General features: G+C 40.7%; 1 protein-coding gene across 1 annotated transcript in view; it reads left to right on the forward strand.

Annotated features, from left to right (window-relative positions):
• The window catches only part of LOC307265218 (poly [ADP-ribose] polymerase tankyrase-1-like), a 78,075-nt gene that overhangs the window by 35,401 nt on the left and 14,707 nt on the right, over nt 1–27,967 (forward strand). The window contains exons 7-17 of the mRNA XM_080046850.1: nt 9,689–9,783; nt 10,798–10,864; nt 11,235–11,421; nt 14,107–14,228; nt 14,475–14,566; nt 14,802–14,880; nt 16,418–16,589; nt 17,195–17,274; nt 20,031–20,176; nt 20,642–20,807; nt 25,842–26,061. Coding sequence (XP_079902976.1) covers nt 9,689–9,783; nt 10,798–10,864; nt 11,235–11,421; nt 14,107–14,228; nt 14,475–14,566; nt 14,802–14,880; nt 16,418–16,589; nt 17,195–17,274; nt 20,031–20,176; nt 20,642–20,807; nt 25,842–26,061 — 1,426 coding nt within the window. The remainder of the gene's footprint in view (nt 1–9,688; nt 9,784–10,797; nt 10,865–11,234; nt 11,422–14,106; nt 14,229–14,474; nt 14,567–14,801; nt 14,881–16,417; nt 16,590–17,194; nt 17,275–20,030; nt 20,177–20,641; nt 20,808–25,841; nt 26,062–27,967) is intronic.

Raw genomic sequence — 27,967 nt, forward strand, 5'->3', positions numbered from 1 at the left:
GTATTCCGAAATGACCTCTCCTGCCCAGTGTGTACCTTCTAAAGCTCTTTAATTGCTCAGACTGAGAGCAGTCGTGCACAGAAGATGGAATATATTTTCACGCCAGTGCAGTTTTATCCCTGTCGTGGTCTGAGGGTAATTTAATGCAGTGATGGGGATTTACACCGCCACGGCTAACAAAAAGAAAAATGACTGAGTGAATTCTGCGTAATAATCACTATAGAATTTCGGTGAATCTGAGGGACAACAAAACCTTTCCCACTTGTCATTCCTGTCCTTTGACTACACCCACTATTGGAAGTCATGACACCGGTGCAGAGAACAGATAAAGGCTCATTACTTAAATAATGGGGATGTATGCAAACATTTGAATAGGAGCAGATCAGGCGCTGTGCAAAATATCACCCAGATTGATTTAGTTAATCACAGATATCAATCACATTACAGCCATAACACACAAACGCACACACATGCACGCACGCACGTGCCACGCACGCACTCACTCACTCTCTCTCTCTCTCTCTCTCTCTCTCTCTCTCTCTCTCTCTCTCTCTCTCTCTCTCTCTCTCTCTCTCTCTCTCTCTCTCTCTCTCTCTCTCTCTCTCTCTCTCTCTCTCTCTCTCTCTCTCTCTCTCTCTCTCTCTCTCTCTCTCTCTGTATGTGGCCAGTTCATTTCCAGTGTTAATCTAAATACAGAAGCAAAACATTTCTATAACAATGCACGTTAAGCATCACACAGACGATACACACACACACACACACACTCTGACAAATACACAGACAAAAAAAGTACACTAATGATAATTATTGACAAAACAGAGCATGGAAGAATCCAAATGATTGAGAAAAATTATGCTTCCCTTAAAATTAGACAAAAGGCACTTCCTCTCTTGTCCTGTTGCTCCCTCTTGCTCTGTTTGTGTGCGTCTCTCTCTCTGTCTCTGTTTCATTTTAATTAGATGTAGCACAGGCTGTCACAGTGTCCCCTCTACAACCGTGCACACACCCTCGCATACAAACACACAGATCTGGAGCATACATGTTCATTGCAGCAGACTCCTCCTGTGGAATATAAAGCCTTTGCTTGTGCACAGCATACACACATGGAGAGGGAGAGGGAGAGAGAGAGAGAGAGATACTATAAGGGCAAGTAGTTTAGTTTTGACAAGGAACTGGTTCTCCTGGTGTGAGCTAGGCCCTAAGGGTCCAGTTAAGGGAACTCTTAATGCTAAAGAAAGATATTTCAGACAAAAGTGTGGTATTAAATTTGTAATGTCCATGAGCACAGAGCAAGGACCGTTGAGAAATGGTTTTCCCAGTCTGGTGTGGATGAATTTGAGTTTTCAGTATAGTGGAGGCGTTCATCGAAAATATTAATGCCAACGTTTTTGGAACAAGATGTTCAACAATCACATGCGGGCATAGTGTTGGGTCGTCAGCATATTTTTGACCATGTTGTCTACATTCCTGTTTCTGGCAAACTAATTCTAGTTTTGTTCTTATTGCACTGCTCTGTAGCATAAGCGTGAGCAATATAACATCAACCACTTTGTGTGTGTGTGTGTGTGTGTGTGCGCACACACACTACACACTTGAATGATTTAGGGCCTATCGGAGTGGGATATTATTAACACAGCTGAGTGGAAAGCGTTATCATGCTGCCTCTATTGAAACCTACCCCTTACTCCCACACACACACACACACACACACACACACACACACACACACACACACACACACACACACACACACACACACACACACACACACACACACACACACACACAGGCCATTTATATTCAATTTCTTCTATCTCCCTTTTTTTAACATTAGGGCTCATTCTCTGAAATGCTTCAGCTAGACTTTTGCGACTCGTCTGTTTGTGTGTGTTTGTGAACATTGTGAATCTGTATCTAACCAAGCAAGCAACATCGCACCCACTGCTGTCCTAGTTGGCACCAACATCAAAGACACAGACAACTGAAGACCAAGATTCAGATTCAGAGAGAGAAAGAGAGGAAGGAGAAGAAAAAAGACTTTCATTGAAGCCTTGTTTAAATGTTGATTATGGGAGCATATCTTGCTGAGAGCACCACCCTGACTGATGGTGTTTATCATCCCACTCTGGCGAAAAAAGTATGTACCTCCAAAAGGTGAAATTCAGGAATAGAATGTAGTGGATATTTAGTATGGGTTGCAGGGGAAAATAATGTATGTGTGTGTGTGTGTGTGTGTGTGTGTGTGTGTGTGTGTGTGTATATATATATATATATATATATATATATATATATATATATATATAAAAAAGGAACATAAAAAGAAAAGTAAATGATTCTAATCAGTTTATTGGTACACTGATCTCTCTCTTTCTCTCACACACACAATCATTTAAGAGTTGCAGTCTGCAAGCTTATTTACACATTAAGCTATATTGTGACTTGTCTGATTACCTTTGTCTACATTTTGTCAGTTTTTGGCCTTTGGAGTGTACATGGTAGCACTGGTGTAAGGGAATATATGGGTCGGTTTCCTCAACTCTTACCATAGAATCAAATGAGGTTTTTTCATTCTGGTGCTGACATCTCTGTGGTGAAAAATATGCCAACTTTGCCCGGGAACCCTCCTTCAATATTAAACCCCCATTTGTTGGTCTCCTCTGGGGACCAGATGAGTCCGCATATGAGAGGCTAGGTGGCCATTCCTGTTGTCTTGGCGGAAGTTTACTCATGTTTACAAATCAAAGCGAACATTTACAAGGTCGCAGGAACCATTGTGAATTCTGCTCGACAGGAGATTTCTCACAGCAGTGTAGGCGTGTGCATCACCGTAACCCGATGCCCTGTCTCCGAGAGAGAGATTAGACTTCTGCTCCACTGTAACAAAGAATCCAAATATCCAGTGGCATTTGTTAACTGTTCAGGTGACAGATGACAAATGGGGGGAAGGAAAGGTTTTAATAAACGTTTGTCAGTGATAAATTTCACATCTTGCTATCATGCACGTCTATGGCATGTTTTTGTCCGAGGAAGATGTATGCAGCTGATCCATTGCTGGGAGGCAGGTAGTTTATCACGAAGAATCTGCTGTCACTGTTTTTATGTCCCAAAAGGCGAAAACGTAATTATTCTTCCTTGAAACAACCACCATTGTTTGAAATAATGTTTAGTTATGATTTAAGCTGGATGATCTGTTCATACTGTACATTTCTATTTTAAATGTATGTAATATATGATTTGGGCAGTTTGTACACCACATATAAACCGCTAAATGGCTATCTACCAGTGTGCTTCCTGAAAATAACTACATGGATGGAACTATGTGCTGAGCTCGGACCATTTTCAGATGAAAAGCATTAGAACACGTTGGCTTCGCAAGGCAACACAGAGCACCAATGATGGTCAAAGATGATTTACATCTTGACTTGCAGTTTGGAGTGCATTGTGTGTTTAAACAGTGAATACGACAGGACCCAGAATTGAGCCTTGAGGAACTCCACAGCTCAGAGGAGCACACTCAGACCGCTTGCAAATATTGATACAAAGAAACACAACAAACTTTCAAGTGTTCAAACATCTAATAAAATAGAAAACATGTGGTAGCGACAGCGTTGGGCATTTTGCTATGATGGTTTGGAGGACTTTCCATTCTACCTATAAGTAAGTTTAGCTGATGCTTTTGAGATATGAGGTTTTCAACTGATCAACACCTAAAACATCATCAGACACTTTAAAAAGTATTTCACACCGGCATGTCTGTCTGAGCTTGGAAAGTAAGAATGACACTTTCTCTTTACTTGCTAGGATTTCTTTTCAGATTAGCTGCGTTTTAAACTTTCCATGGAGCCCCCCAACTTCTCCGAAAATGTGGTGTTTACAGCCAGAAGGCAGAGCAGATTGACAGGTGACGGTTGAGTTATCAGTGTGTGTGTGTGTGTGTGTGTGTGTTTCTGTGTCTCAGACTGTGGGTGTGCACAGAGAGCATAAGATGAGTAGACTTGCTGTCAGTTATTTATTTTCCCAGCTGTTGGCTGGGCTGAGCTGTATGTGCCTTCATAAGACGTGTGCGGTTGTGTGTCAGTCAGAGGGATAGCGCACAGATTTGCTAATATGTTTATCGATCCAGTCAACTGACACTACTCATCTTGTCAGCGCGTGCTCCTGCTGATGTGCTGGCCTGACCTTAGTATTAAGACGGCTGAAGGAGACGAGAGATGGTGCACTGTTTCTTTGGAGATGTACCAACAGCTTAAACAGTTAATTAGCCTGGTTTTTAACTTTGTATTCTAAGTCATTGCATAATAAGAAAAGCTTTTACATTTTACATTGATCACTATGCCTACATGCAGTGATGGGGTGCAAGTGTTTGACAGATTAATTAACCTTTCTATCAGTGTTGTTGTTGTTGAAAGATGTCTTTTATAAGAGGGATTTTTCAGAGTACGGTGGCCCTGAAGTGCAAAACAATACAGAAACACAAAACAACAGCCATTCACACTGTATGCCACTGAACATACTTGGATGTTCAGTTACATAACATGTACTGTAACTGAACTTAACAGTACTCAATAATCAGTAGACGTCATTTGGATACCTTTATGGAATTCTGCCCTCATCAATAATCCAGCAGGTGTTGTTAAACTTGGTTTCAACACCATTAGAAATATAATCTAATGAATGTAGCATTAAACCAAGGCAGTGTCATCCCTCCGAACTGAATACTGGGGAGCAAAAGCTGACTCACAGAGGAACATCGGGAACTGTTTTTCCATTATCGAGCGCAGCATTATTATATCCATCCACGCTGTTGTCAGTAATATACAGCCAAATATAACAATTGGATGAATGTGTGTGTCAACTCCACAAGGTGCATTCTGTATATCTGTCATCAGCTGATCGATTGCAAAGGATCTCTGCACGGTGAAAATTCCTCTTCACAGCAGAAGATGTTTATTACCCCAACGTGTGTTTCGGTGAAAAGGATAGCTTGTCTTATGGCAAAGCGGCTGATTCATTTTCTGATTGATGCTCAAACTGGGCCCCAAATCACATCAGGACAACGCTGGTTTACACACCAAAAGGTGCGTTTAGACTAGAGATTGTTTTGGAATAGCTATTTATTTCTTCCCCTTTACATGGTTTAATCTTTTTTTCACAGCAAAATAATAACCCCATGTCATTTAATTGACATGTGTAACAGATTCTGTAGATTGAATGTATTATTGATACAAGTTAAGCAATCTGGGGTTTTATGACCAGTTTAAGGTGACCCAAAATAAACTGGTTTGGAAGGATCACACTAATATATATAGTATACTATTATATAGTTGAATTACAGTCGGACTGGTACATAAGAATTTCACTACGTGTTGCCCTGTGCAATTGTGTATGTGATGAATAAATAAAAATAAACTATAGTCTGTGTGTGTGTGTGTGTGTGTGTGTGTGTGTGTGTGTGTGTGTTGTTGTAGTAGTCAGAGTTTACAGGATAAGAAGCAGACTTTCAGGTCCTGTAGGGCAAAGACTTACATCAAAGCTTCCCAAATACACACTCGCATTCACACTACAACCAAACAAAATGGGTCCAAATGTGGCAGTTCCCCCTCCCCTCATAGATAGTCTCATTGCCATGGCAACTGCTGACAGCTAGCAGTCATCGTTGTCATGGGAACAGCTTGACAGGCTCCTAAAGAGAATAGGAAGACTGGGAGGGAGAGAGAGAGAGAGAGGGAGAGGGAGAGAGAGAGAGGAGGATGTAAGAGAGGTTAACAACAATTGGAAAACCCATATCCAAGAAGGAACTAACACAGCAGCAGATTGCACAGTCCATAGGCTTTTTGGTGTGTTAAATCTGAATTTGTGATTTATGTTTTTGAGAGTCCGACCATTCAGATGTATATTGCTTCTGTGGAAGGGGAAAATGAAAAAAATAAAAAATAAAGCTATCAAGGGGAGTCAGTTAGAAAAGATTATTAGAGTATTTTCCATCTTGGCTTAAACCTGCTGAACCTTCCCTCTGCATCTCCCCGCGCTCCCACCCCCAATATTTTCCTCCGTCAACTCCCTCCTCCCTAGCTTCAAGGTTCCCCCTTCACCCCACAGAAAGGCTTTTAGGTGATTAAAACCGAGTGGATGTTTTTTATTGTTCACTTTCACCCTGCCACTGTGAGTGCCGATTGCATCTGTTTGAAATATCGTCTACTTGGAATTTCACTCTCTGCAACGTTCTGAGTTACCTAAATTATCCTAAATAGAAGCCTGTATAGCATGCATAGCTAAATCCAAGCAGAAAGAACATATTTTGTAGACAATGCTCTCATTGTCAGTTTTCTTTTATATTTACTTCATTTGTCAGTTCAGGCTAGCGTGTAAACAGTCTGTTCCGACCTTCACCATACTTGAAGCATTGGCACAAGCAAAAACATCAACAGGACATATTTAGGGACCCTGATTTTTGCTCATTTCAGTGCTGCTGCACTGTCTGACCTTCCAAGTAGTAAAAAATACTGGGGGAATAAAAAACACTAGTTTCTTTCATAAATCCAGTGCACTAAAAGAGAAGAGGCAGCAGTGGAGGATAGTTGGAGGATGTACGATGGCTCAGATAGATAACAAATGGGTGACGCTTTTGATTATTGCACTATTGGCTTATGGCTTCTGAGGTCAGAGGACCATAATAAAGCTTTTGACCAGAGCTGTTTTTTTTATTACTTAAATCCAAATAAGCTTATGTGTGGAAAATCCAATACAAGACCTACTGAGGCAGTGATGCCGTTCATGTGTGGCAGTTGGCTTTCTCTCTCTCACTAACACACACACACACACACACACACACACACACACACACACACACACACACACACACACACACACACACACACAATTCTGCATGTACCCGCTCCTCTTCCAGGGTTGACAGATTGAGAAGGCGGAGCTTAAGCTACCCTGGCAACAACGCGATGGTGATGCAACATTATATGCATGTGTGTGTGTGTACTGTAAATAACGGTTTAAAATGTACTCAGGACATGATTAATGCTTTGCACATTTTTTATTTTTTTCTGTATATCCACAACCATTTGCAATCACAAGTACACAGGCTCAAGTAGCTGTCTGCCACACTGCATTTAAAATGAGGATGATGACTAGCTGTGTACCATGTCCTGCTCCTTCCAAATGCTGCTGTCACATCCTTTAAATACGAATGTACCATCTGTCCACCCAGCTCTGCCTCACTACTCGAAGTGACCTTACTGAGCGATCGGCAGAGATCACTAAAGATGATTTGATTTTCAAGATCCCCTTGTGGTCAGGTTATGGGCTCACTTAATGTGTGAAATGGCCCAAAACCCCCCAAAAAAAGACATACAAAAAAACATTCTTTGCAACCACTCCTTGGTTTGAGAAAGGTTCCAGCATTGTGCCCATGTAACATTTTGCATGAACCAACCATGTATAATTTACAAAATAGGAAAGCCAGCAGTTAGATGATAATAATGTTCTTCATTTGGTTTGTAAAAACGCTAAAGGATACAGAAGCTCCACTTTGAAAAACATTTTTTTTATGTTGCCAAGGATACACATCATGGTTTATGAAATGTTGAAGAAATGTTTTTACCGACTGACCCGTAAAATGACCTTGTTTTTGGCCTGAGAACAGATAAGTATTCAAGAGCACAAAATAAAGCCAGCGGCTGCAGTCAAATCCTGTAGTCTGTTATGTGTAATGTTGCATTTCGGAACGCTGCCATCATTGTATGATTGCTGTTCTGCTTTTGTCGTTTTATCCTTTCTTTCTTTTGTTTATGTTTCTGGCCACATTGATAGCAGTTGACATCCCAAAAAATGCTGGTAAGTTGTTTGCTTACAGCTGACTTGCTCTGCTCAGATTGATGCACTGCTTTGGGCCGAGTTTGAGTTGGTTTGTTGGATGGAGATCACGCTGACGATTCTGTGGTAAAGATTTGGAGTGAAGTGTGCCACTATGCAGCCACCGTAACACTAACTCCCAACACTTTGCTTCTCCCCGGACATTGTGTCAGGCCTGCTGCTGCCCCACAGTCACACAGTGTTGGTCTTTCAGAGCATTATATGGTTGTCAGCGGAATCACTTGCATTGCGATGACATGACTGTTATGCATGATGTGTGGAGGAATCGCTGCACTTGTAGAAAGGTTCACACCAGATCCCGGGGGCTGTCGGCACTGAAAAGAGTCGGGAGTTGTCACTGAATTAACAGGCAGCTGCCCAATCAATGAAGCTGCTTCAGCTGACAGACCTTGTCACACAAAGGGAAGTGAAGTCTTAAAAACATCTAGCGCTTTCCCATGCCATCAGCATGCGGGATCTCGTCGTCAACTCACTGGAAACAGTTTGGAATGTTAATATAGTCAGTCACCTCATGCTCTGATTTGACTTAGATTATTAAGATAAAAGATAAAAGATGAAGCCCTTTTCACACATTACCATCTCGTCCATGAATCTACCTCTTACCTCATTCCCTGAAAATTTCAAATTATGAAAACCCATTTAGAAAACTTGATGGAAATGATAGCCTAAATGTACTGTAGGTCTCCTCATTGCTCTACACTGATCAGATGGTTTGTTCTGTTTCTTTCGTCTCTTAACTGGACATTTAAGTCATATGCTATTCTGCTAGTTACCGTTTCTATTGCACGTTTTTAAAATCCACACACTTTTCCACCTCAGCCAACCGTACAACATTTCATGTTTTTTTTATCAGTTATTTCTATAAGCCATTGAAGAAATAGGAATGGTGATAGTACCGGTATGTTCCAATTGATGTCATTTAGAAAATATTTTGGTAAACGGACCACTTAATCTTAAACTGTGAAAGGTTTGATTCACAAGATATTCTTTTGAATGCAAATCGTACTGACTAAACCAGACAGAATGTTTCAGAAATATTTGCAGGCCAAATGGCATGTGTGAAACCGTTACTTTATTTTGATGAAGCACTTTCCCAAAATTGAAACACATTTCTAGTGATCCCTATGTGCACTATCTAAGAACTGCTATATCTGCCTGCTGCATGTAGAAGCTTTTAATCTCAGTCTCATTCCCGATATGATCTCTAGTACATCGTAGTGTTGTAAAATGGGTTTTATATCATGACTTGGAGGCAAGTTTTTCCCATTACTTTTCCTCCCCGTGACTTGTTCCATTTGACTGAATAATGGGAACATTTCTCGGTGCCTTAACATTTCTCCAGCGCTCTGGGTGTCATTTCAGCTTTGAGCAACTATATCCTACACGCTGTGAGCATATCGAGGAAACTTTGCACGGATGGTTGAAGCCATCTCATCTCAGTCCCATCTTTTTAAAGCATTCCAAACTGCAGCTTTTCATCAGTGTAATGGAGGAAATATAGCCGGGCGTTATGACTTTCGACCGATTCGGCGGCGGGAAAAGCCAATTTATCTGTGAAAAGTCTTTCCTTAAGAAGCGTTGGCACATTTGGCGGCTCAGTGAGAAACAGAGTGCGTACGTCGTCTTTATTGCACTCTTTCGTATACAGGACCGATGAATGATCAAATAACGATGATAGGCTGACGTGCTGTGTAACGAACATGTGGGGTCAACATTTACTTTAATATTTCTCTATTCCTCCAACCTTGTGTCTCTTACCTTATTGTCCCTCTTTGTCTCTCCCCTCTGTGTGTCTCACTAGTCCACTCCACTCCACCTGGCAGCAGGCTACAACAGGGTGAGGATAGTTCAACTGTTACTACAGCACGGAGCAGATGTTCACGCCAAGGACAAGGGGTACGTACAAGTACATCAAAGTATAATTTTATAAAAAAAAGACTTGGAATGTAGAGAGCAGTATGTGCTGGAATTGAAACCTTTGAAGTACAAAATCTCTAATATTTCAGTGGTAGTAGTGGAGGTTAGTCGGGCTGGTTAAGATATGATTGAATAGTGCTATCCATTACTGAGACAATGGCTGAGGAAAACCAGATACACGTGATTTAGATTAACACACCACTTAACTCCAAGGAATTTAATTGACTTTCTTGCACTTCTCAAACTGTAAAAACAAGGACATTTTGACAATGTTGTGGAATGTATCCTGCTTCATCAGTCCGTATTGCTTTGTGAATAAATGTAAGGTAAAACTAGGCCATGCACTTACTGAGACGTTAATCATTTTTGATTGTAGGTTTGGGAGCTTCAGTAGCTGGTGAGTGTAGTTAGCTGTTCAGGACTGATACCAGCCTTTTCTTTCTCAATGGATGTTATTTATCATCAGTTTAGCTACAGTTAAGCTCCTAAGATTTAAGAAGGCAACTATAAACCCTCTGTTGTGATAGAATAAAGAGAGCTTCGTCCTCCAAAATGGATTTGTGCAAAGTATTTCATTTTTAGCCGGCATAATGAAATATTTCTAGTCAGTGAATTGCCATGACATTTTGTACAAACATTCATGGTTCCCAGAAGATGAACTTCATGGTCTTTGGTGATCCTCTTGATTTTTCATGTAGCGCCACCAGGAGGTTAAAATGTATGTTTTTGAGTGAAATATTGTAACAATTTAAGGATGGATTATGATTTAATTCTGTACTTGCATTCATGCCCTCTTCAGCATAAATTATAATGACATTCCTATCAGCCTCGGGTGACGGCTAACAAGCTAAACTAAGATGGTGAACATAGGAAATATTACACCTGCTGAACATACGCATTGTAGACTCTAAGTATTGTTTGCACAATTCATTATTGAATGGACCAAGACACGGTGTGGCTTTAAAATGTATATTTGTTGTTTTGCCCTTTCAGTGGACTGGTGCCTCTACATAATGCCTGCTCTTATGGACACTATGAAGTTACTGAGCTGCTGCTGAAGGTATACACAAGCACACGCACATGCATGCACACACACACACACAAACATGCTAGACCAGTTTGTGCATACACAGTGGCATTGACTCTTAATTAATATGATTATAGTATTTCTTAATAACAACATTCTAAATTGAATCCTATTGATAAATGAAACCTTTGTTGTTTTTGAAATTCAATTAAAAACGAGACGGATATGTACCAACTTCACACCAGTCTCCAACAGTGTTTTTCAGCACCAACTGCTCAATTTCTATACAAAAAGATAAGGTTGTTCTCAAAATTGCAAACTTTGCTCTTTTACATTCTTTCTTTTTGCCTGTTATTCTATGCTTTTATTCATCAATTATTTTATTTATTCATGTATTTCCCAGCATGGCGCGTGTGTAAATGCCATGGACCTGTGGCAGTTCACTCCTCTCCATGAAGCGGCGTCTAAAAACCGCGTGGAGGTGTGCTCTCTGCTGCTGAGCCACGGGGCCGACCCCACCCTGCTCAACTGCCACAGCAAGAGCTCTGTGGACATGGCGCCCACTCCCGAGCTCAAGGAGAGACTTACATGTGAGTGTGTTGCCCTCATCGACATAAACTGCAGCTGCGGTGTATACAGCAGCATTGCACAAATACAGTACGTGTCATGGTGCCAGATTAATGAATAGGTTGTATTAGGAAGGGTGCATTTATTCATGTTCGGAGAGGTTGATTTCAACTTATTAGAGCTTTGAAAACGGTTGAACATTTTAATGTGAATATGAGAACTTGTTTTTTGTAGCAGGAAAACTATGAGTTTTGGGTTTGAATAGGGCTACAGCTGATAGCTTTCTCCACATGCATACAAAAAAAGTATTCTCTACTGCTGCTCCTATGTATTGATGCTGTTCTTTTCATTTGTCCTTAACTAGATGGACCTCAATAGAAGAAGAGTGCATACAATTCCTTAATTCTTAGAAACGGTTTAGAACAGGAATAGCTTTTGGTCCTTATTATAGCTTCCAAAATCTCTTACCTAAGAAAAAAACCACTCGTATGCTTATCCATCAAGCATATGATGAACAAATACTGCACTGGCCCGAATATGAGACCATATTTAGTTTCCTAGTGTCCTCTGATAGGAAACTAAAAATCTGTTGGTCTGAAAAAGCAAGGAAGGAATTAATCAAGTAAAATGACTGTTAGTCGCAGCCCTGCAGTTTGCATGACTGTGTTTGGAGTTCTTCATAGTGACATCATATGACACCAGTGATTCTTAGGCTGCTTACGAGATCATTTGGTGCCCGGTTAAATTCTGCAGTAAAGATATCGGGAGACACTTCTTGCTTGGGTTTTCACTTGTCAGAAATGAGTTTCCTCTTTGGCCGCGAAACTTCCACAACAAGCTGTTAAAAGCTTGGCTAATGCAACACTTAAACGGCTGACTCACTCCCAGGGAAACTCTCTAGACGAGCACCATTAAAGCTACACAAAAGCCTTAAAGACGAACAACATAGATTTTTTTTTTTTTACCTCAAAGTCTGTTGACAGGTCTTGCGGAGTATTAGTTCATACTCGTAGCCATGTTACTGGAGTCGGCATCATTTGGGTTCAAAACAAGTGAAATTGACCAGACCTACTCATCTCTACTCGAAGCTAGTGGGTGGATGCTACATTAGCCGCTTTCTAGCAGTCAAGTTACATACATGGTGATGTAGGTGCCAAGTTTTGACAAGAACGGAGAATATGTGGCATAAAAATAGGCAATATCTCTGCTACTCCTGCATCAATTTGTATCCTCTTGTATAAACCGTCCACCATGAGTCCGACAGTGAGGTGTTATCCAATGTTGTGAATGCATAACTATTTCCAAATGTGACTTCCAGAATAAAATATAGTCTTGTATCAGTATATAAAGAGACTACTCCGAAAAATAATCAGCCTTGTGTGTAATAGGTTATTCACAAATTCAGAAATCCATTATTTCCCCCCACTCGAGCTTGTCACATCTATAGCTGCTGCCTTTTGAATTCCTTCCATGCCGCAGCTCATTCATAGAAGCACTTGCATCTTCACTTCAGGAGGATTGAGTCATTTTCCATTAGCCTTTCACTCCAAATATCCTTGAACAACTGCGCCTCCTGTAATACTAGGATTTCATGTTGATTTAAAAAATATATATATTTATACCATTTAACTACCGCTATTGCTTTTAGAAATATTTGTTTTGTGTGTATTTTGAATGTTTGTAAGAACTGTTCATCCAAAAGAATTAGGTTTTTTTCATTTGAACATTTTGCAGACGCATGATAAGCACTATAATTGGATATAAATACAGCAATCCCACAGCGGCACTTCCGTTACGTCTTCAGCTACCACACAGTCAAAGCAGACAAGCAGAGTCTTTGTCTCTGCTAGAAAGCTCTCTGCAACTCTTTGAAGGTTAATTAGTGAGTCGTCACTCTCTCTCTCCCTCTCTCTCTCTTACACTTGTTGCTCTGCCATTGCGACGACAAGGCGGATCAAAACAGCAATGAAATGCTAATTGAATTGTAGGACATGTCATGTTTGTGCACAAGTGCGGGACAAGTGCTCCAGTTAGTTGCTGTCTCTGTAAATACAGAGTATTCTTTATAGTATTCTTTCAATTTGTCTTTTGACATATTTAATTATGTACTTTATACTAGTGGGGAGATAAAGCATCTAGGAGGAAATGTCCAACTAATCGGACAATATCCTGTAGGCTGTGTGTCCCTATGTTAATGAGTCTGTGTTTGGTCTAGGAATAGAGTTCAGATGTAATCCCTTTGCCAGCCTTTTTATTTTTCTGGGAGGAATAGATATCTGAGAAGTACAGACTGTGAAAAATCCTTTGGATGTGTTCTATTGAACTTTTGATACCCTGACATTAAGCCTCCTATTTTTTTTTTTTTACAAGAAAATCGAAATACGAAGAATCTAGTTCGCAGAGATAATTGGCATGAATCAGCTGAATGAGACGTAGGAAATCAATGTAACACCTTACCTGACTGTAATTGCAAATACTTTACAGTGATGCAGAGTACAGGCAATGTGTGAAAGATTTATCCAAGACGTTCAAAAGCAGCAGTGAGTTTCTTATTGTCCTTGTGAAGTAACCATGAAGGATGAAACCGAAACTCTCCATGCTCTGTGGTTGAGGACCTTGTGTTCCTTTTTTTTTCATTAGGTTAACTAACACAACAGATGCTCTTTTGTTTTGCTTCCTGACATTTTGATATTTTTGTGTGTTCTCAGATGAGTTTAAGGGTCACTCGCTGCTTCAAGCTGCCAGGGAAGCCGACATGGCCAAGGCTAAGAAGACCCTGACACTGGAGATCATCAACTTTAAACACCCACACACACACGAGACTGCACTGGTAAGATCAACACACAACGAGTTTAACTGCGTGCACAAACACGCACACACACACACACACACACACACACACACACACACACACACACACACACACACACACACACCTACACAAACACAAACACAAACACAAACACAAACACAAACACAAACAACACAACACAACACACACACAGTCACACACACACAAACACTCCAAACTGGTTCAAGGTTGCTCAGTTGATGTATGTGTCTGTCTGTGTGTTAGCATTGTGCTGTAGCATCGCCCCACCCTAAGAGGAAACAGGTGACGGAGCTGCTGTTGAGGAAAGGCGCCAACGTCAACGAGAAGAACAAAGAGTGAGCGCCGCCTTCATTTGATTACTAACACAAAGTGAACACATACAGGAGATTGATGATCAAGAGGAGTGTCACGCTTTTATTATATGGCATGTGTAATAACAATTAACAACGTCTGACATTTGAGGAGCATTTTTTTTTTAAAGAACGGTTTACTGCTTGTCAAATACAAACCTATTAAACAATGGTGTTGGACACTAGCATTTATCTTCTCGGTTTCTCTCTCTGTGTGTAGTTTCATGACCCCTCTCCATGTGGCCGCAGAACGCGCTCACAACGACATCATGGAGGTGCTTCAGAAACATGGCGCTAAGGTAAACAACACTGTTTTCATGTCATTTATCATCCATCATATTTTCATTGCAATCTTCATCTGTCACTTTATCCATTCAACTGTTTACATCACAGTAATCCTTTTTAAATGGTATGCAAAAGCTTCTTATAATCCTTTTATAAATCTCTCTGTTGGTACACGAGCATCCGCACATGCATATAGATTACATCACAGCTGTTTTTCTAGTCTGTTTTGCCATTTTGGGGGATCTCTTTCTCATTGCCATGTTCAGCACCTTCTAATTGAAACAGTAATGTGATTGCAGTATTTCTGCATTCTGAAACATCAGTGTTAGAAACATAATGTTTTTCTTTGCTGTCAGAGCTGCCATTTTTGATGTGATATGCAGCATTCAAGCAGTGCAAAGTTCAGTTTGGTGTTATGAACATTACATGCATTTACATTTTGTAAGGAATACAGGGATAACTATGATTTACATCAATCATTTTTTTTTAACAATAAACATGGATGGATGGATAGATAGAGAATAACATACACTGTGATTGAATATTTCATAGAAACTACACTCCTACCTATAGCCTATATATCCAAATTATTACTTACTAAAATGTCGCCATTTCTACAGCACAGAAATATATGAATGCACTTGGAGGATCGTATTTTACTGAAAAGATGTATGTTTCTGGTTGTTGTATAAAAGTAAAAGGAAGAACACAAGAGCTTTGTGTGTCAGATCTCGGATGAACAGTTTCTCATTTCATTTCATTTATTTATTACGGCTCATGGCCATAGCACATGGCATGGAGCACACAATTCAAATTAAATCATTACAAACAAACAATGGTGTACGGCAAGGACAAAACAAAAACAAAACAAAACAAAAACATTACTTAAACGATGGCAGGACACTTCTCAAAAAGGGACCTGTTTTAACAATAACCCCTGTTTTTTCTGATATCAAAAGCAAAATCAATTTTATCTGAGATGGAAAATAAACATAATATTTTGGCAGGTATTTTTCTCTATAGTACACTACATTTAAATGTTTACACTAAAAAAGAACATGATATTCATCACCAACACAATTGGAATCGCAGAGGTTGCAAAATCTTTCACTTCTTTTTAGCCCTTTGTACCTTCCAGTGACTTTGGGTATTCTCAGATCAGAGCTCCATCCAGATGGAAACTAATAATTACAGGTTGACAAAATGCAAGCTATTCTTCCCTGAACCTGATGTACTGTAGATAATCCACGCTCCGGTGGCGTAGTGGATAGAGCGCGTACCATATTGGCTCCGGCCTTCGTTGCAGTGATTGCGGGTTCAAATCCGACCTTGCAGTGGACCTTTACTGCAGGTCATCCCCCCCCCCCCCCCTCTCTCTCTCTCTCTCTCTCTCTGTCTCCCCATTTCAACTCTGTACTATCTAATAAAGCTTGAAAATGCCCAAAAAATAATCTTAAAATAAATAAATAAATCACTTTAATGTAGAAAAATCTGGAGAAACTTCAAGCTCCTTTTCCAGAGTCCTCATACTAAGGTGTTTTTGTTTTGCAGGTGAACGCCGTGGACACTCTGGGTCAGACAGCCTTACACCGCGCGGCTATGGCAGGCCACCTTCAGACCTGCAGGCTGTTGCTAGGTTACGGGGCAGACGCCTCGCTGCTGTCACTGCAGGGCTTCACTGCCTCGCAAATGGGAAACGAAGCTGTTCAGCAAATACTTAACGGTACGCCGCCCCCTGTGTGTGTGTGTGTGTGTGTGTGTGTGTGTGTGTGTGTGTGTGTGTGTGTGTGTGTGTGTGTGTGTGTGTGTGTGTGTGTGTGTGTGTGTGTGGGTGGCTGGGTGTGCAGATGTGTAGGTGCTTCGTCTATCTCTAGTTGCTATGCACTAGCTGGCAACAGAGGGATCGTTTTTTAAAAAGGTCATTATTGATACCGTCAGACTGAACGTTCAGGCAGGTAAACAGCTTTTATGGAAGAGTGAGTCAATCACCTATCTAGTGGTGGAGGAAAAACCACATCACATTAGTGAAGTGTTTCCAGATAAAAGGTGCCCTTTCATCGGGTTTTACTTGTAATCATTTCTCATGAAGTATTCGCAAAGTAGATTTATTTTACATTTTGAACACTAAGTCTATTTCCCAAAACGCCAAATGATCTGCTGTATGAAAGGGAAGGAAGTTGATTAATCACTCACTCCAGTCAGTTACTGTCAAGCTGCAAATCAATAAGGTGTCTCTTCACCTCCAACCAACCATTCGTTGCTTCTGCTAATATTTGCACAAAGCGTTTCTAATGTGTCCAATTTTCTCCTGCATGTTCTGCTCTGTAGAGAGCGTCCCGGTGAGAAACTCCGATGTGGACTACAGACTTCTGGAAGCTGCTAAAGCCGGAGACCTGGACACTGTTAAGGTAGATTGGTTGTTTATTGGTCGCAAGTAATATGTTTGGATAGATAGCACTCTGTCTTGTTCAGACATTGTGCTTATTGCTGTAAAGGTATTCCAGATGCAGTATACAACACATTAGGTACAGTGTTCTCTCTCTACCTTCAGTCCAGAAAAATTTAATTAAATTAAATTAAAAATAGGGTCTTACAATGGGGAAAAAGCCATTGCTTTAAAATGTAATGAAAGTGGAATTGTAAATCTCATCCAATCTATCAATATTGATTGAACTTGAAAAAAAAAATTGGAAATGGACATAAAAAAGGACATGACCTCAGTAGCCTGTGGGAGAGTGTAATGATGCCAATCCTGGGATATCATTTGCTCGGAGGGAGCAGAAATCTTTTTTTAATTGCCTCAAGTTTGGAAAGAAATGTGGAATGTGCAAAAAACTTTATATTGCTGTTCAACATTGATTCCTCACATGCGATTTTCTTCTATAACAAAGTCACACTGGAGACTGGGTCCACTCAAGCCTTATGCCTACAAGTAATATGCCTTGGGAAAAAAAATCCACCCACAAGTGTCAGGACCTGGTTAAATTTGCTCTCAACTGTTTGACAGACATATTATTACTTTCAACCCGAAACTATATGTCTTTACCCGCTGAGACAGACTGTAATGGGGTTATCCAGATGAAGAGGCTCTGTCTGCAGCTCAAAGTGTGAGGCTTTGGCAGGTTGGCAGCAGATTGTAGCAGAACACAACCATGAGCTCTGCCCTGGCTTCCTGTCAGTGTCTTTTGCAACACTTAGCATTGTCCCTGGGCTGATCACTGTCTCAAGTAGTGAGGAGGAGGAGGACGGTTCAGATGAGCTGTTACCCAAGAATACATATAGTAAATTAAATATCATTATAAATGATGTGCTCTGTTATTTATTGCTCCAAAATACAGAAACTACAGCTACATTCACCTTATTTTGAATTATCAGAAGAATAACTAGGATAAGAAATTTGTTGGAAAATCATTTTTTAGAAAAACATTGGATCAAATGGCAATTTGTAAAAGAGCGCTCATTGTGATAATCATACAGAGAATTACGATTTGTTTTTTGAGGAAATGGATAAATGATTAATTCATCGACTAAACATTACAGTTCTTCATTAGTTATAGTAACCAATATGTTGGCTGACGGTTTATTTGCTCATTTGTACATTTAGATGTTGACAGGCAAAACACACGGCCAGACACAGTGCACAGAAATCTTCATGTCGGCTGATGATGAATACAGAAAGTATATTTATTTTAGTTGCAGCCCAGTTGTCTCTCTGGTGATTTAAATATGTTTAACGTGAGCTGAAATTGATCCATATAGGACCCCATATCATCCTGACTGAACTCCATTGTTCCTGCCAGTTGATTTGTATGAAAGCTAATTTCCACAAGTGCACTCAGCTTCAATCAAAGCTAATCACATTATTTTTTATTGTATGGAGAACTCAACTATAACTCGCTGTGACGCAGGATACACAGGTTCTTCCTGAAAGCCCAGCTTTCATAAACAACTGCCTCAGTAGCACTTCAAGTGAGGGATAATGGCTTAGAATTGAATAATAAGTCCGCTGGGGGAAATGTTCATTTAATTTCCTATAGAAAAGCGAACTATAGAGCGGTAGAAGGACACTTTGAAATACATTCCCCACTGTGTCGGATTTTTGTTTTGATCGTAGGTGTAATTGAGTCTAAAATAATAGCAAAGTAGTGCTGTTGTTTTCTGTGAACAGCAAGGGTCCTCCGTTCAGTCACTAATAACTACAATATTGTTGCTCTCATGTTTATCATTTCACAGAAATGTCTTTCATCATGAATCGTGTCGGGTGGGCACAGGAACGATGTTACTCTTTCTTTAAAATATACTTATTGTGAAGTAAACTTGAACCTGTGTGTCCTCTAGTTTTTACTTTTATTTGACTATTTATGTATTTCAAAGTTTATTTATATTTTGTCAAGTGCAGGTCTTTAAACTCATTGATTTAAGTAATTAAGTCTACACCTACGCTAGCAGCTCTGTGAGGATTTACTTTGGCTTAATGCTAGTGTCATGCTGCTAACATGGTCACAGTGACCTTGCCAACATGCTGACGTTTAGCAGGTATATTATTTTCCATGTTCAGCATCTTATTGTTGTGTATAAGATTAGCTCATTTGCTAATTAGTACTAAATGAATGGTCTACACCTGAGGCTGATGGCAATGGTGGAAGTGTAATAAGTACAGATGTGAACCTCATCATGGCGCCAGGAAATGTACCCTGTTCATATTTGTATGCAAGTGATGTATGATTTTTCTGCCTGTCGGAGAGAAATGATGTGTCCCCAGTATCTTTTCCTCTGCTCTCCATTTTGAGATCCTGATTATTTTAACACGACGGTCATCCATCTTTAGTAACGAGACGCTGCTGTTGCACTCGAAAACAAAATAAAAAAACCTCTCTTGGAGTGTTCACATTGCACTATGATGAAGAACCTCTTGCACTGCGATCAAATCTTTAAATCAAATCTTTCTTCCAGAAGAACCCTTTGAACTAGCTGAGTACTAGGAACGAGGACGAGAAATAAATCTGGATTAGAATTTCTAGCCGATTGGTTATGCAGCCACAGTATCCTGTAGATGTATCTCTCTCCCCCTAGGGCTTTCAGGTAGATCAGCTCTTTAATTTAAAAACAGATATTAATTTTAATCCCCCATGTCTTTTTCATCCGTCTCTCTCTCTCTCTCCAGTCGCTGTGTACTGCTCAGAATGTGAATTGTAGAGACCTGGAGGGACGCCACTCCACTCCCCTTCACTTTGCCGCCGGCTACAACAGAGTGTCTGTGGTAGAGTACCTACTGCACCACGGGGCAGACGTGCACGCTAAGGACAAAGGGTGAGAAAATATAGTGCTTTGATGTGTGACAAACATTTACAGGACACAGTTTGGGTCATTTTTGGGTTTCAAATCATAAATAATGTGTAACTGGATGTTCCCGGATCAATATATAAAACATTTCAGGTGACCGAAGCCTTTGCAGTGATTGCTCCAAAATCTTTGGAATAGTGTACCATGTCATGTAAGAACTGCCTGGGCCTCTGAAACTTTCAAGTCCTTGTTTAAAGTGTAACTAAAACCCCAAAACCACTTTTTTCTGCTTACAACCTATGTATATGAGAATTTAGTAGTGTTGTTGATTGTCCCAGCCAGGTCAAACTATATTTATTCAACATATGTATGGTATGAATCTGCACTTGTATTTGTTGGCTTTCAGTTTGAGTTGAGAGTTTTGGTCAACTGCTTTTAACTGCGCTAAATAAATCCATTTGAACTTGAAGTGTTGTTGTCTGGCGTGTGCAGGGGTCTGGTCCCTCTCCATAACGCCTGTTCGTACGGTCACTACGAGGTGGCTGAGCTGCTGGTCAGACACGGAGCCTCGGTCAACGTGGCCGACCTGTGGAAGTTCACTCCGCTCCACGAGGCCGCCGCCAAGGGCAAATACGAGATCTGCAAACTGCTGCTCAAGGTCAGACCTGGGTTTCATTATTACTTCCCTATCAGCTAACTTATAAATTAATTTTCAAGAAATCCCCTCAGATAACACTCGGTGGTAGTCAAGTCACTGCTATGAAAATCAAGCCAGTGCTGCATATTTAAAGCTGCATGAGGCGAGTCTTTGGATAAATATACAGCCCGTCTTATCATCAGCCTTAAGCAGAGTTGGCTTCAAGGAGAGGAGGGCGTCATATCCGCTCTCACTGAAATGCTGCAACACTTTTTTTTGGGGGGGAGGGAAATGTATTTCAGATGGTTGTGTTGATGTATTGAGTAATGACTAATTAACAATAAATTAACCATAAATCAATAATGAAAATAATATTTAATTACAGAAGCAGATTCAAACCCCAGTGAGCAAGTGTCCAGAGAAAGCTCACAATGGTGGTCACATATATTTTATTTCCCTCTCTTGCCTCCAATGTTCCTTGGGTATAAAGCATCAACCCTGCCGCGTTAGCAAGCATTAGCATGCTGTCTGCAGCTGCCATACAAGACCTCTGGCTATGATGAAATCTGCAGGATTCAAACATTTATTTGCAACTTTAACGCTCTTTAAACATATACTTTACCCTCTACGGTACCACAGTCGTTTTCTGAAGGACAGTGTTTACAAGACATAACAGTCTCAATAAAATGCAAAAGTATTAAATGGTGACACAATATTATCTGTTACTAGTGCAATAAATAACATCTAGAGTCCTGTATGTCATGTCAATCTGAAGGGAGAGTTGGCAAAATATCTATGTACAACTGTAGTGAGAAAGTGAGATCATAAGGCTGTAATAATCAAGCAGAGAGTATTTAATAATCAAGCAAAAGAGTATTCAATCAAACAACAGAGGCTTCATGTTCTATCCAGTCTGAGTACTCTTTAATACACATTTGAGGAATTTAACTTTAGACATACAGGAGCAACACAAGACAAACACAATGTTTCCTATTACATTAATAAGCATTCCAACATTCAATATCTGCCACCATATCTGCTCTTGCTTAGTTTTCAGCCTAGTCGGGATAAACTCTGGCAAATCCGACTGCAATACTGAACATAATATATATTGTGTAATACCTGATTGTCAAGTCTGGTAGAGTCTCTAAATGAGTTCTGTGAAATGCTGCAGTTTCACAGTCGAATGTGTTTTCGTTGTTCCCTATCATAATCACCTCCAGACATGGCTGCATCGCCACTGTGTGTTAGCCATATGGGGCCGCATAAATTATTATTAGATCAACACTGTCCAATTCACGTGAACGCATAGAGCGAAGCAAACACACAGCGGTTGCAGGGATAATATGCCTCTACTGTGCAAAGTGAGATTAAGTTTGGCAATCCAACATTAACACAAATAATAAAATCTAACCTAATAATATATTTTTTTTTTATATATTTACAAAAACAGAATGCGGTTAAAAAAAAAATTCTACAAAATGGCATTATTGCAAGGACAGCCAGAAAGGTTAAAGTTATTGCTCGTGGTCAGTGAACCGCCTATTCAACTAATACAAATCAGCAGTGTGCTAGTGCAGCTAGGGAACTTATTGTGAGATTGTCAAGATCAGGCTGACAAACTAGTAAAAGAGAAAGTGCCACACGCAACACTTCACAGCAGCAATCACTAATCATTTTGAAGCTAACTGCACTGCACACGGGCTGGTGGTGACAAAGTATGATGATTTGGTGAGTGTGTGTCTGTGTGTGTGTGGACATAGTGTGTGGTGGTGCAGTGGAGTTACTGTGATGAGACTTTATGGTCAAGTGGGCAGCAGCAGCTCCTTACTCTTGACTGTGCGGCCACACAGAGGACTGGGGAACAGAATATGTGCTTGTGGCTTGTGTTCGGGTGATTCCTTACAAATGTGGACATATTTCCGAACACTCGAAAGGAACCTAGTTGATTAATCGCTGTCATTTATCAAGGAAACTGACAAATGTCTTTTTAATTACGTCAGCACATTGCGCCCCTCTTCTTGTTCAGGTTTAATGTACTGGAGAATTAGCAACACATATATTCCTCATCTCTGTGAACTAGCTCCTATTATTCACTTACTGGATGGAAACGCACATTCATTTCTTTTGTCGGTTTTCCAGATATTCGGGAATGTGTTTCCGCTACATTTAGATGGAAACTTGACTGTTGTGATTAAACATCTTTGTGTTTTTCCATTGACTGACTAATTGTGATTAGCAAAGCCATTAATCATTAAGAAGAAATCAGATGAATCCTTGATAGGGCAATCTACTGCAAATTCAGATGTTATGCTCTATGTCTGCATAGGTTTAGTGGAACGCTGAGTTATGGAGTTTGTGGAGGCTACCTTGGTTAGAATAATGTTGTTAAAATATGAGGGGATATTTCTTATCTAACCTTCCATTATATGGATTGTGTGAAAGGCACCACTGTTACCCACTGATCCGAATGCTCAACAGGCAAGCTGATGTTGATCCATATCGGGACCAAATTTATTTATTTTGTTCTTGAAACATTTGGTGATTATTAGGGTGAGTGTCACAGGGCAGAAGTTGTTCAGGCACTTAACTTAAATCAGAATCAGATTTATTGCCGAGTTTGTTTTTACAAGCACGTCTTCAGCTTGGTATATTGGAGAGAGATTTTCGACTGCTGTTTTGAAGACTGCTGGTGATGGCCCAACACTTTCCTAAGACACCCATCTGTGTCTGCTTACTCCAGGCTAGCGGGGAGCTTTGACCTGGAACAGTGAGGTGTTAACGGGTTTCCACAAAGTCCAAGTGCTTCTGCTCAGTTGCTCAGCTCATGTCCAGGATCCACCATCTGCCCTCATAGCAGGCATAGTTTCCGTTCACCCAGCATAAGGGCTGGCTTTGGCTCAGTGGGTGTTTATTACCAGTGATTGTTCATCCTGGTCTGGTGTCACCTCAGTAAAGCAGTTGTTCTTTGTAGTTTTTGTTGTTGTTCCTTTCAGCATATGCAGGCGGCTGTTAGGGGCCCCTTTTCCCCTTGTTGCGAGTTTTATCGTTACACATGCAGCAGCAGATGAAACGTTTTCCTCAAAGTCAGTGTTCTGTGTGTGTGTGTGAGCCTGCCTTGGCCGTGCAGATAAATCCCAGTCAGCTTGCTCTCTCAACAGACCTGGAGTTCAGAGATACAGCGGTTCCCTAAGGGCCGCACTTTCCTTCCACTGATCTGAGGTCTGCAGGCAGAGGTTAGGAAACGCAGACGAATGATTGATTTGTTCAAGGTGGTGGGAAGGGGTTTGGCATTTTGTTTGCCGTCGCAAAAACCCTCACACGTGGCAAATTTTGGTTGGATTTTTAAGCTTGTGTTCTTCTTGACACTTGTGTACACATGGCAGCGCCCTGGTTTCCCCTTTAGCACACACACACACACAAACACATGCAGATGAGTAACAGAGTGTTCCTGCACTGTGGTGGTAATCTGCCATGGCCTCAGGATGTTACTGTTCCCTCTTTTTGAATAAACTATTTTAGAGTTCAACGGTAGGCTTTCTTTGTGTCTTCTGTTTGTTGTCAACTTTCTATTACTTCTTTTGTGTGTGTGTGTGTGTGTGTGTGTGTGTGTGTGTGCGTGTGTGTTGGATTTGTGCTCAGAATAAAACTGCACTGGTGATATTCTGTCGCGATCTTGTGAGAGATACAAAACGCACGTTATCCTTTCCTGCATTGAGAAAGGAGTTCGAGAACATAATGATTAAATTTCCCCTCCAATTATATAAGTATTCTTCTTGTTAGCACTTGGCATGAAACGTGTGAACTCGCCTGACAAAGAATATATGTATATGTAAATGTCCCCTATTATTGCTTTAATTGGTCTAGTTTCCTGAAAAGAGAATACATTATAGTGAGAATGTGATGAAGTCAGCAGCAAAGAGATAATAGAAATCCAGAAGTAGAGCAGAAAAATCGTTAACGTGGATAGGTTAAAACTTTGTATATGATGTATAACGGACAGCGGTGGATACCCAAGAGAGTGGCCTAACAACATCCAATTTTAATGAGCCGATTTCAAAACGTCCAGCCAGATGACAAGTTAAAGCATAATAAACCCAGGAGACAGTTGAGTGATGAAAATGTCCCCCTCCACCTTCGGAATGTGGTGTTTTCCACTTCACTGGAAGTCCTGTCCTCACCTCTCTACCTCCCTTCATCTCTCCCCCTCTTCTTTCTCTCTGGTGAATTACTTTCATCCACTCTTCCTTATCTGAGTGAAACGCTTCCACTGGGACTTTGAATGATACAGGATTTTGGAGTCGCGACATTTTTTCAAATTAAAAGTCAATGATAGATGATTTTTTCCCACCAACATTCTGCCATTTAAAAATGCTGTTTAATTTAGTCTGTGTTCAGATGAGTTAAACTATGCAGCTTGTTTGCAAACACATTCTCCATTTATAGACTTCAGTGTGCATGGACACATGGCCGATAAATACTGTATTTCTTTGAACACATCCGGCCTGTTCTTTATTCCCACTCCAGGGTACCCACCGGGTCTTAAAACCATTAAAAAAGAAAGCATTGAATTTGTGCATCACTGCACAGTATTCCTTTACAAAGGGCTTACATGTTTTGATTGCCCTTTTACATTTTTGGAGAGGGGTCGTTATGTGACAAATAAGCACTGTTTGAGTATACACATACTTCAAAAAGCTATTGTTGGGGCACCCTTAGCTCAGTTGGTAGGGCGTCCCCCCGGGCCGGGCCCAGCAGCAGACCCGGGTTCGATTCCCGCCTGCGGTCGTTCTCTGCATGTCACTCCCCTCTCTGCCCCATTACACCTCTGTCTCTACACTATCAATAAAGCATAAAAATGCCCAAAAAATATATTGAAAAAAAAAAAGCTATTGTTACGGTAGGCCTGTGAGTATACAATGTGTATAATAATTGTTCTTTATTAAAAGTACCTTTTTAAAAAAGCTGTCAGAAAGTCCATTAAACTTCATCTTAAGTAGCATTTGAAAAGTAAAAAAAAAATGATCTGCCTCATCTCTCTCTCTCTCTCACCAGCACGGGGCGGATCCCACCAAGAAGAACCGAGATGGGAACACACCTCTGGACCTGGTGAAGGACGGGGACACAGACATCCAGGACCTGCTGAGAGGAGACGCCGCTCTGCTGGACGCTGCCAAGAAAGGCTGCCTGGCCCGGGTGCAGAAGCTCTGCAGCCCAGACAACATTAACTGTAGGGACACGCAGGGACGCAACTCCACACCGCTGCACCTCGCAGGTAACACGCACATGGTGGGAAAACACCAAAACAAACATACATTCAACGGGCCATTTTGAATAGCTCCCTGATTAGGTCAAATCTCTATTCGCACACATTTTTTTATTTTGTAAGGGATTATCTTTTGGCATATTTCAGTTTATTAGACAGATTTTGGAGGGACAGAGTTGAAATGGGGCAAAGAGGGGAAGACATGTAGAGAACTTATCACGGGTCGGATTCGAACCCGGGTCCACTGCGAGGTCTGACCCTCCAGGGCCAGTTGACTTTAGTTGCTATTTGGCTGAATATAAGTGAACAATTGAAGTGACAGTGTTCACTCATAAGTAGCCGGTGCCTATCAACACTGGCTGCAGGAGCATCTCAGAAACAGCCGACACCCTGGGATTCAGGCTTTGTGCTGTGCCAAAAACAAGGCAACAGACAAGAACATCTTGTTCAAAGAGATGCAGGCTGGGGCAACATTTCAATTTATCAATGATGTTTGAGAACATTGTTTTTTGATAGCAGTTGGATTTAGCATGCACTTAGATGGCTGAAACCACACATACTCAACTGGTGTTGAGCTCCACAATATACCATTGCCATTGTGGTTATACAATGGGCATGGCATCCATGAACAGAATAAGCCAATTGGATCTTTTTTAATCTTTTACATTTTATATACTTGTTTGTTCACAAAACAAAGTTTTACATGTAGCTAGCTAATAATAATGGTGAATAAACTGTATTAATATAGACCTTTTGTGTAAACACAGTGGCTAAAAACAACAAAACAAAAAGTACAAACAAAGTAGCGAGGCAGGAGAAGAATAAACTATTAATCAATTACATAGAAGAACTGAAGAGGGCCCTGATAATATAGCTCGTCCTGGGAGCAACCACAAGACCCATTCCTGTGTTGTGGCTCACAAGGGGTTCAACATGTCTGGAATATTTAACTAGGAGTCAGAGAGTGCTGTGCCTTTAGAGGTTATCATCCTCTAAAAAGATCTGCTTTAAAATGCCCAAGGAGGAGCCATTGAGGGGAGGGTCAAAGACCAGGATGATGTGTTCCCCCTCTCCAAGTCAGTTTAAAGAGCTGTGCAGCATCTTAATGGATCATTTCTGTCTGGGACCTGAATAAAGGGAATCACAGAAGTCAGATATCAATCCAGAATCCGCCCGCGCTGTCCTGTCTGTCTGAACGATGAGTCAGCATGGACCAGACGGTAGCACTGAATGACGGCGTGCCAGATAGAAGGATCTGTGCTCTAGATTTATTGAGTTGTAAAAAGTGTTGTGCCATCCAGCTCTTATCGCCACATTAAATCATTTTCTTTAAAGGAAAAGTTTTAGGGATTATGCATTTTCCCCCCCAGGTTGCCCATGTTCAATCATCCTGACTCATGCTTTGTTTCCACCCGCTGTCAGCAATGCGATCATGGATGTTATGAGGTGTCGGACAGAACATATGCTGTTTTCAATTCAAATAATATCAGCCCATATTGTCACAGCTTTAGTGAACGGTACCGACCTCAGATCTCAGAGAAACTTCTTGGAGTTTTAAAACCCTGATAGAAGAGGAAAATGCAGGTCCTCAGAGGTGTGCACTTACACACACACACACACACACACACTAATCCTCATGTAGTTATTCAGGATCTGTAAACATGATAACATCCGCTTCAGAGATAAAAAGAGATGCAGCTCCTCAGAGGCAGAAATTAAAATGGCTTACAGCAGCGACAGGGGTCAATATGAAGTGGTTTTGATTTAATCTTCATGCTCTCCTTATAAGGTCCTTATCAACATTTACATAAAACGATAAGCACTCGCTCCGACGTGAATAATTGGGAAGATTGCCTCCACGCACCATAAAGTAATTTTCTGATAGCAGCATACAAGCTTCGCTAATACGACTTGT

Source organism: Ammodytes marinus, assembly GCF_949987685.1.
Source record: "Ammodytes marinus genome assembly, chromosome: 18".
NCBI lineage: Eukaryota > Metazoa > Chordata > Actinopteri > Uranoscopiformes > Ammodytidae > Ammodytes > Ammodytes marinus.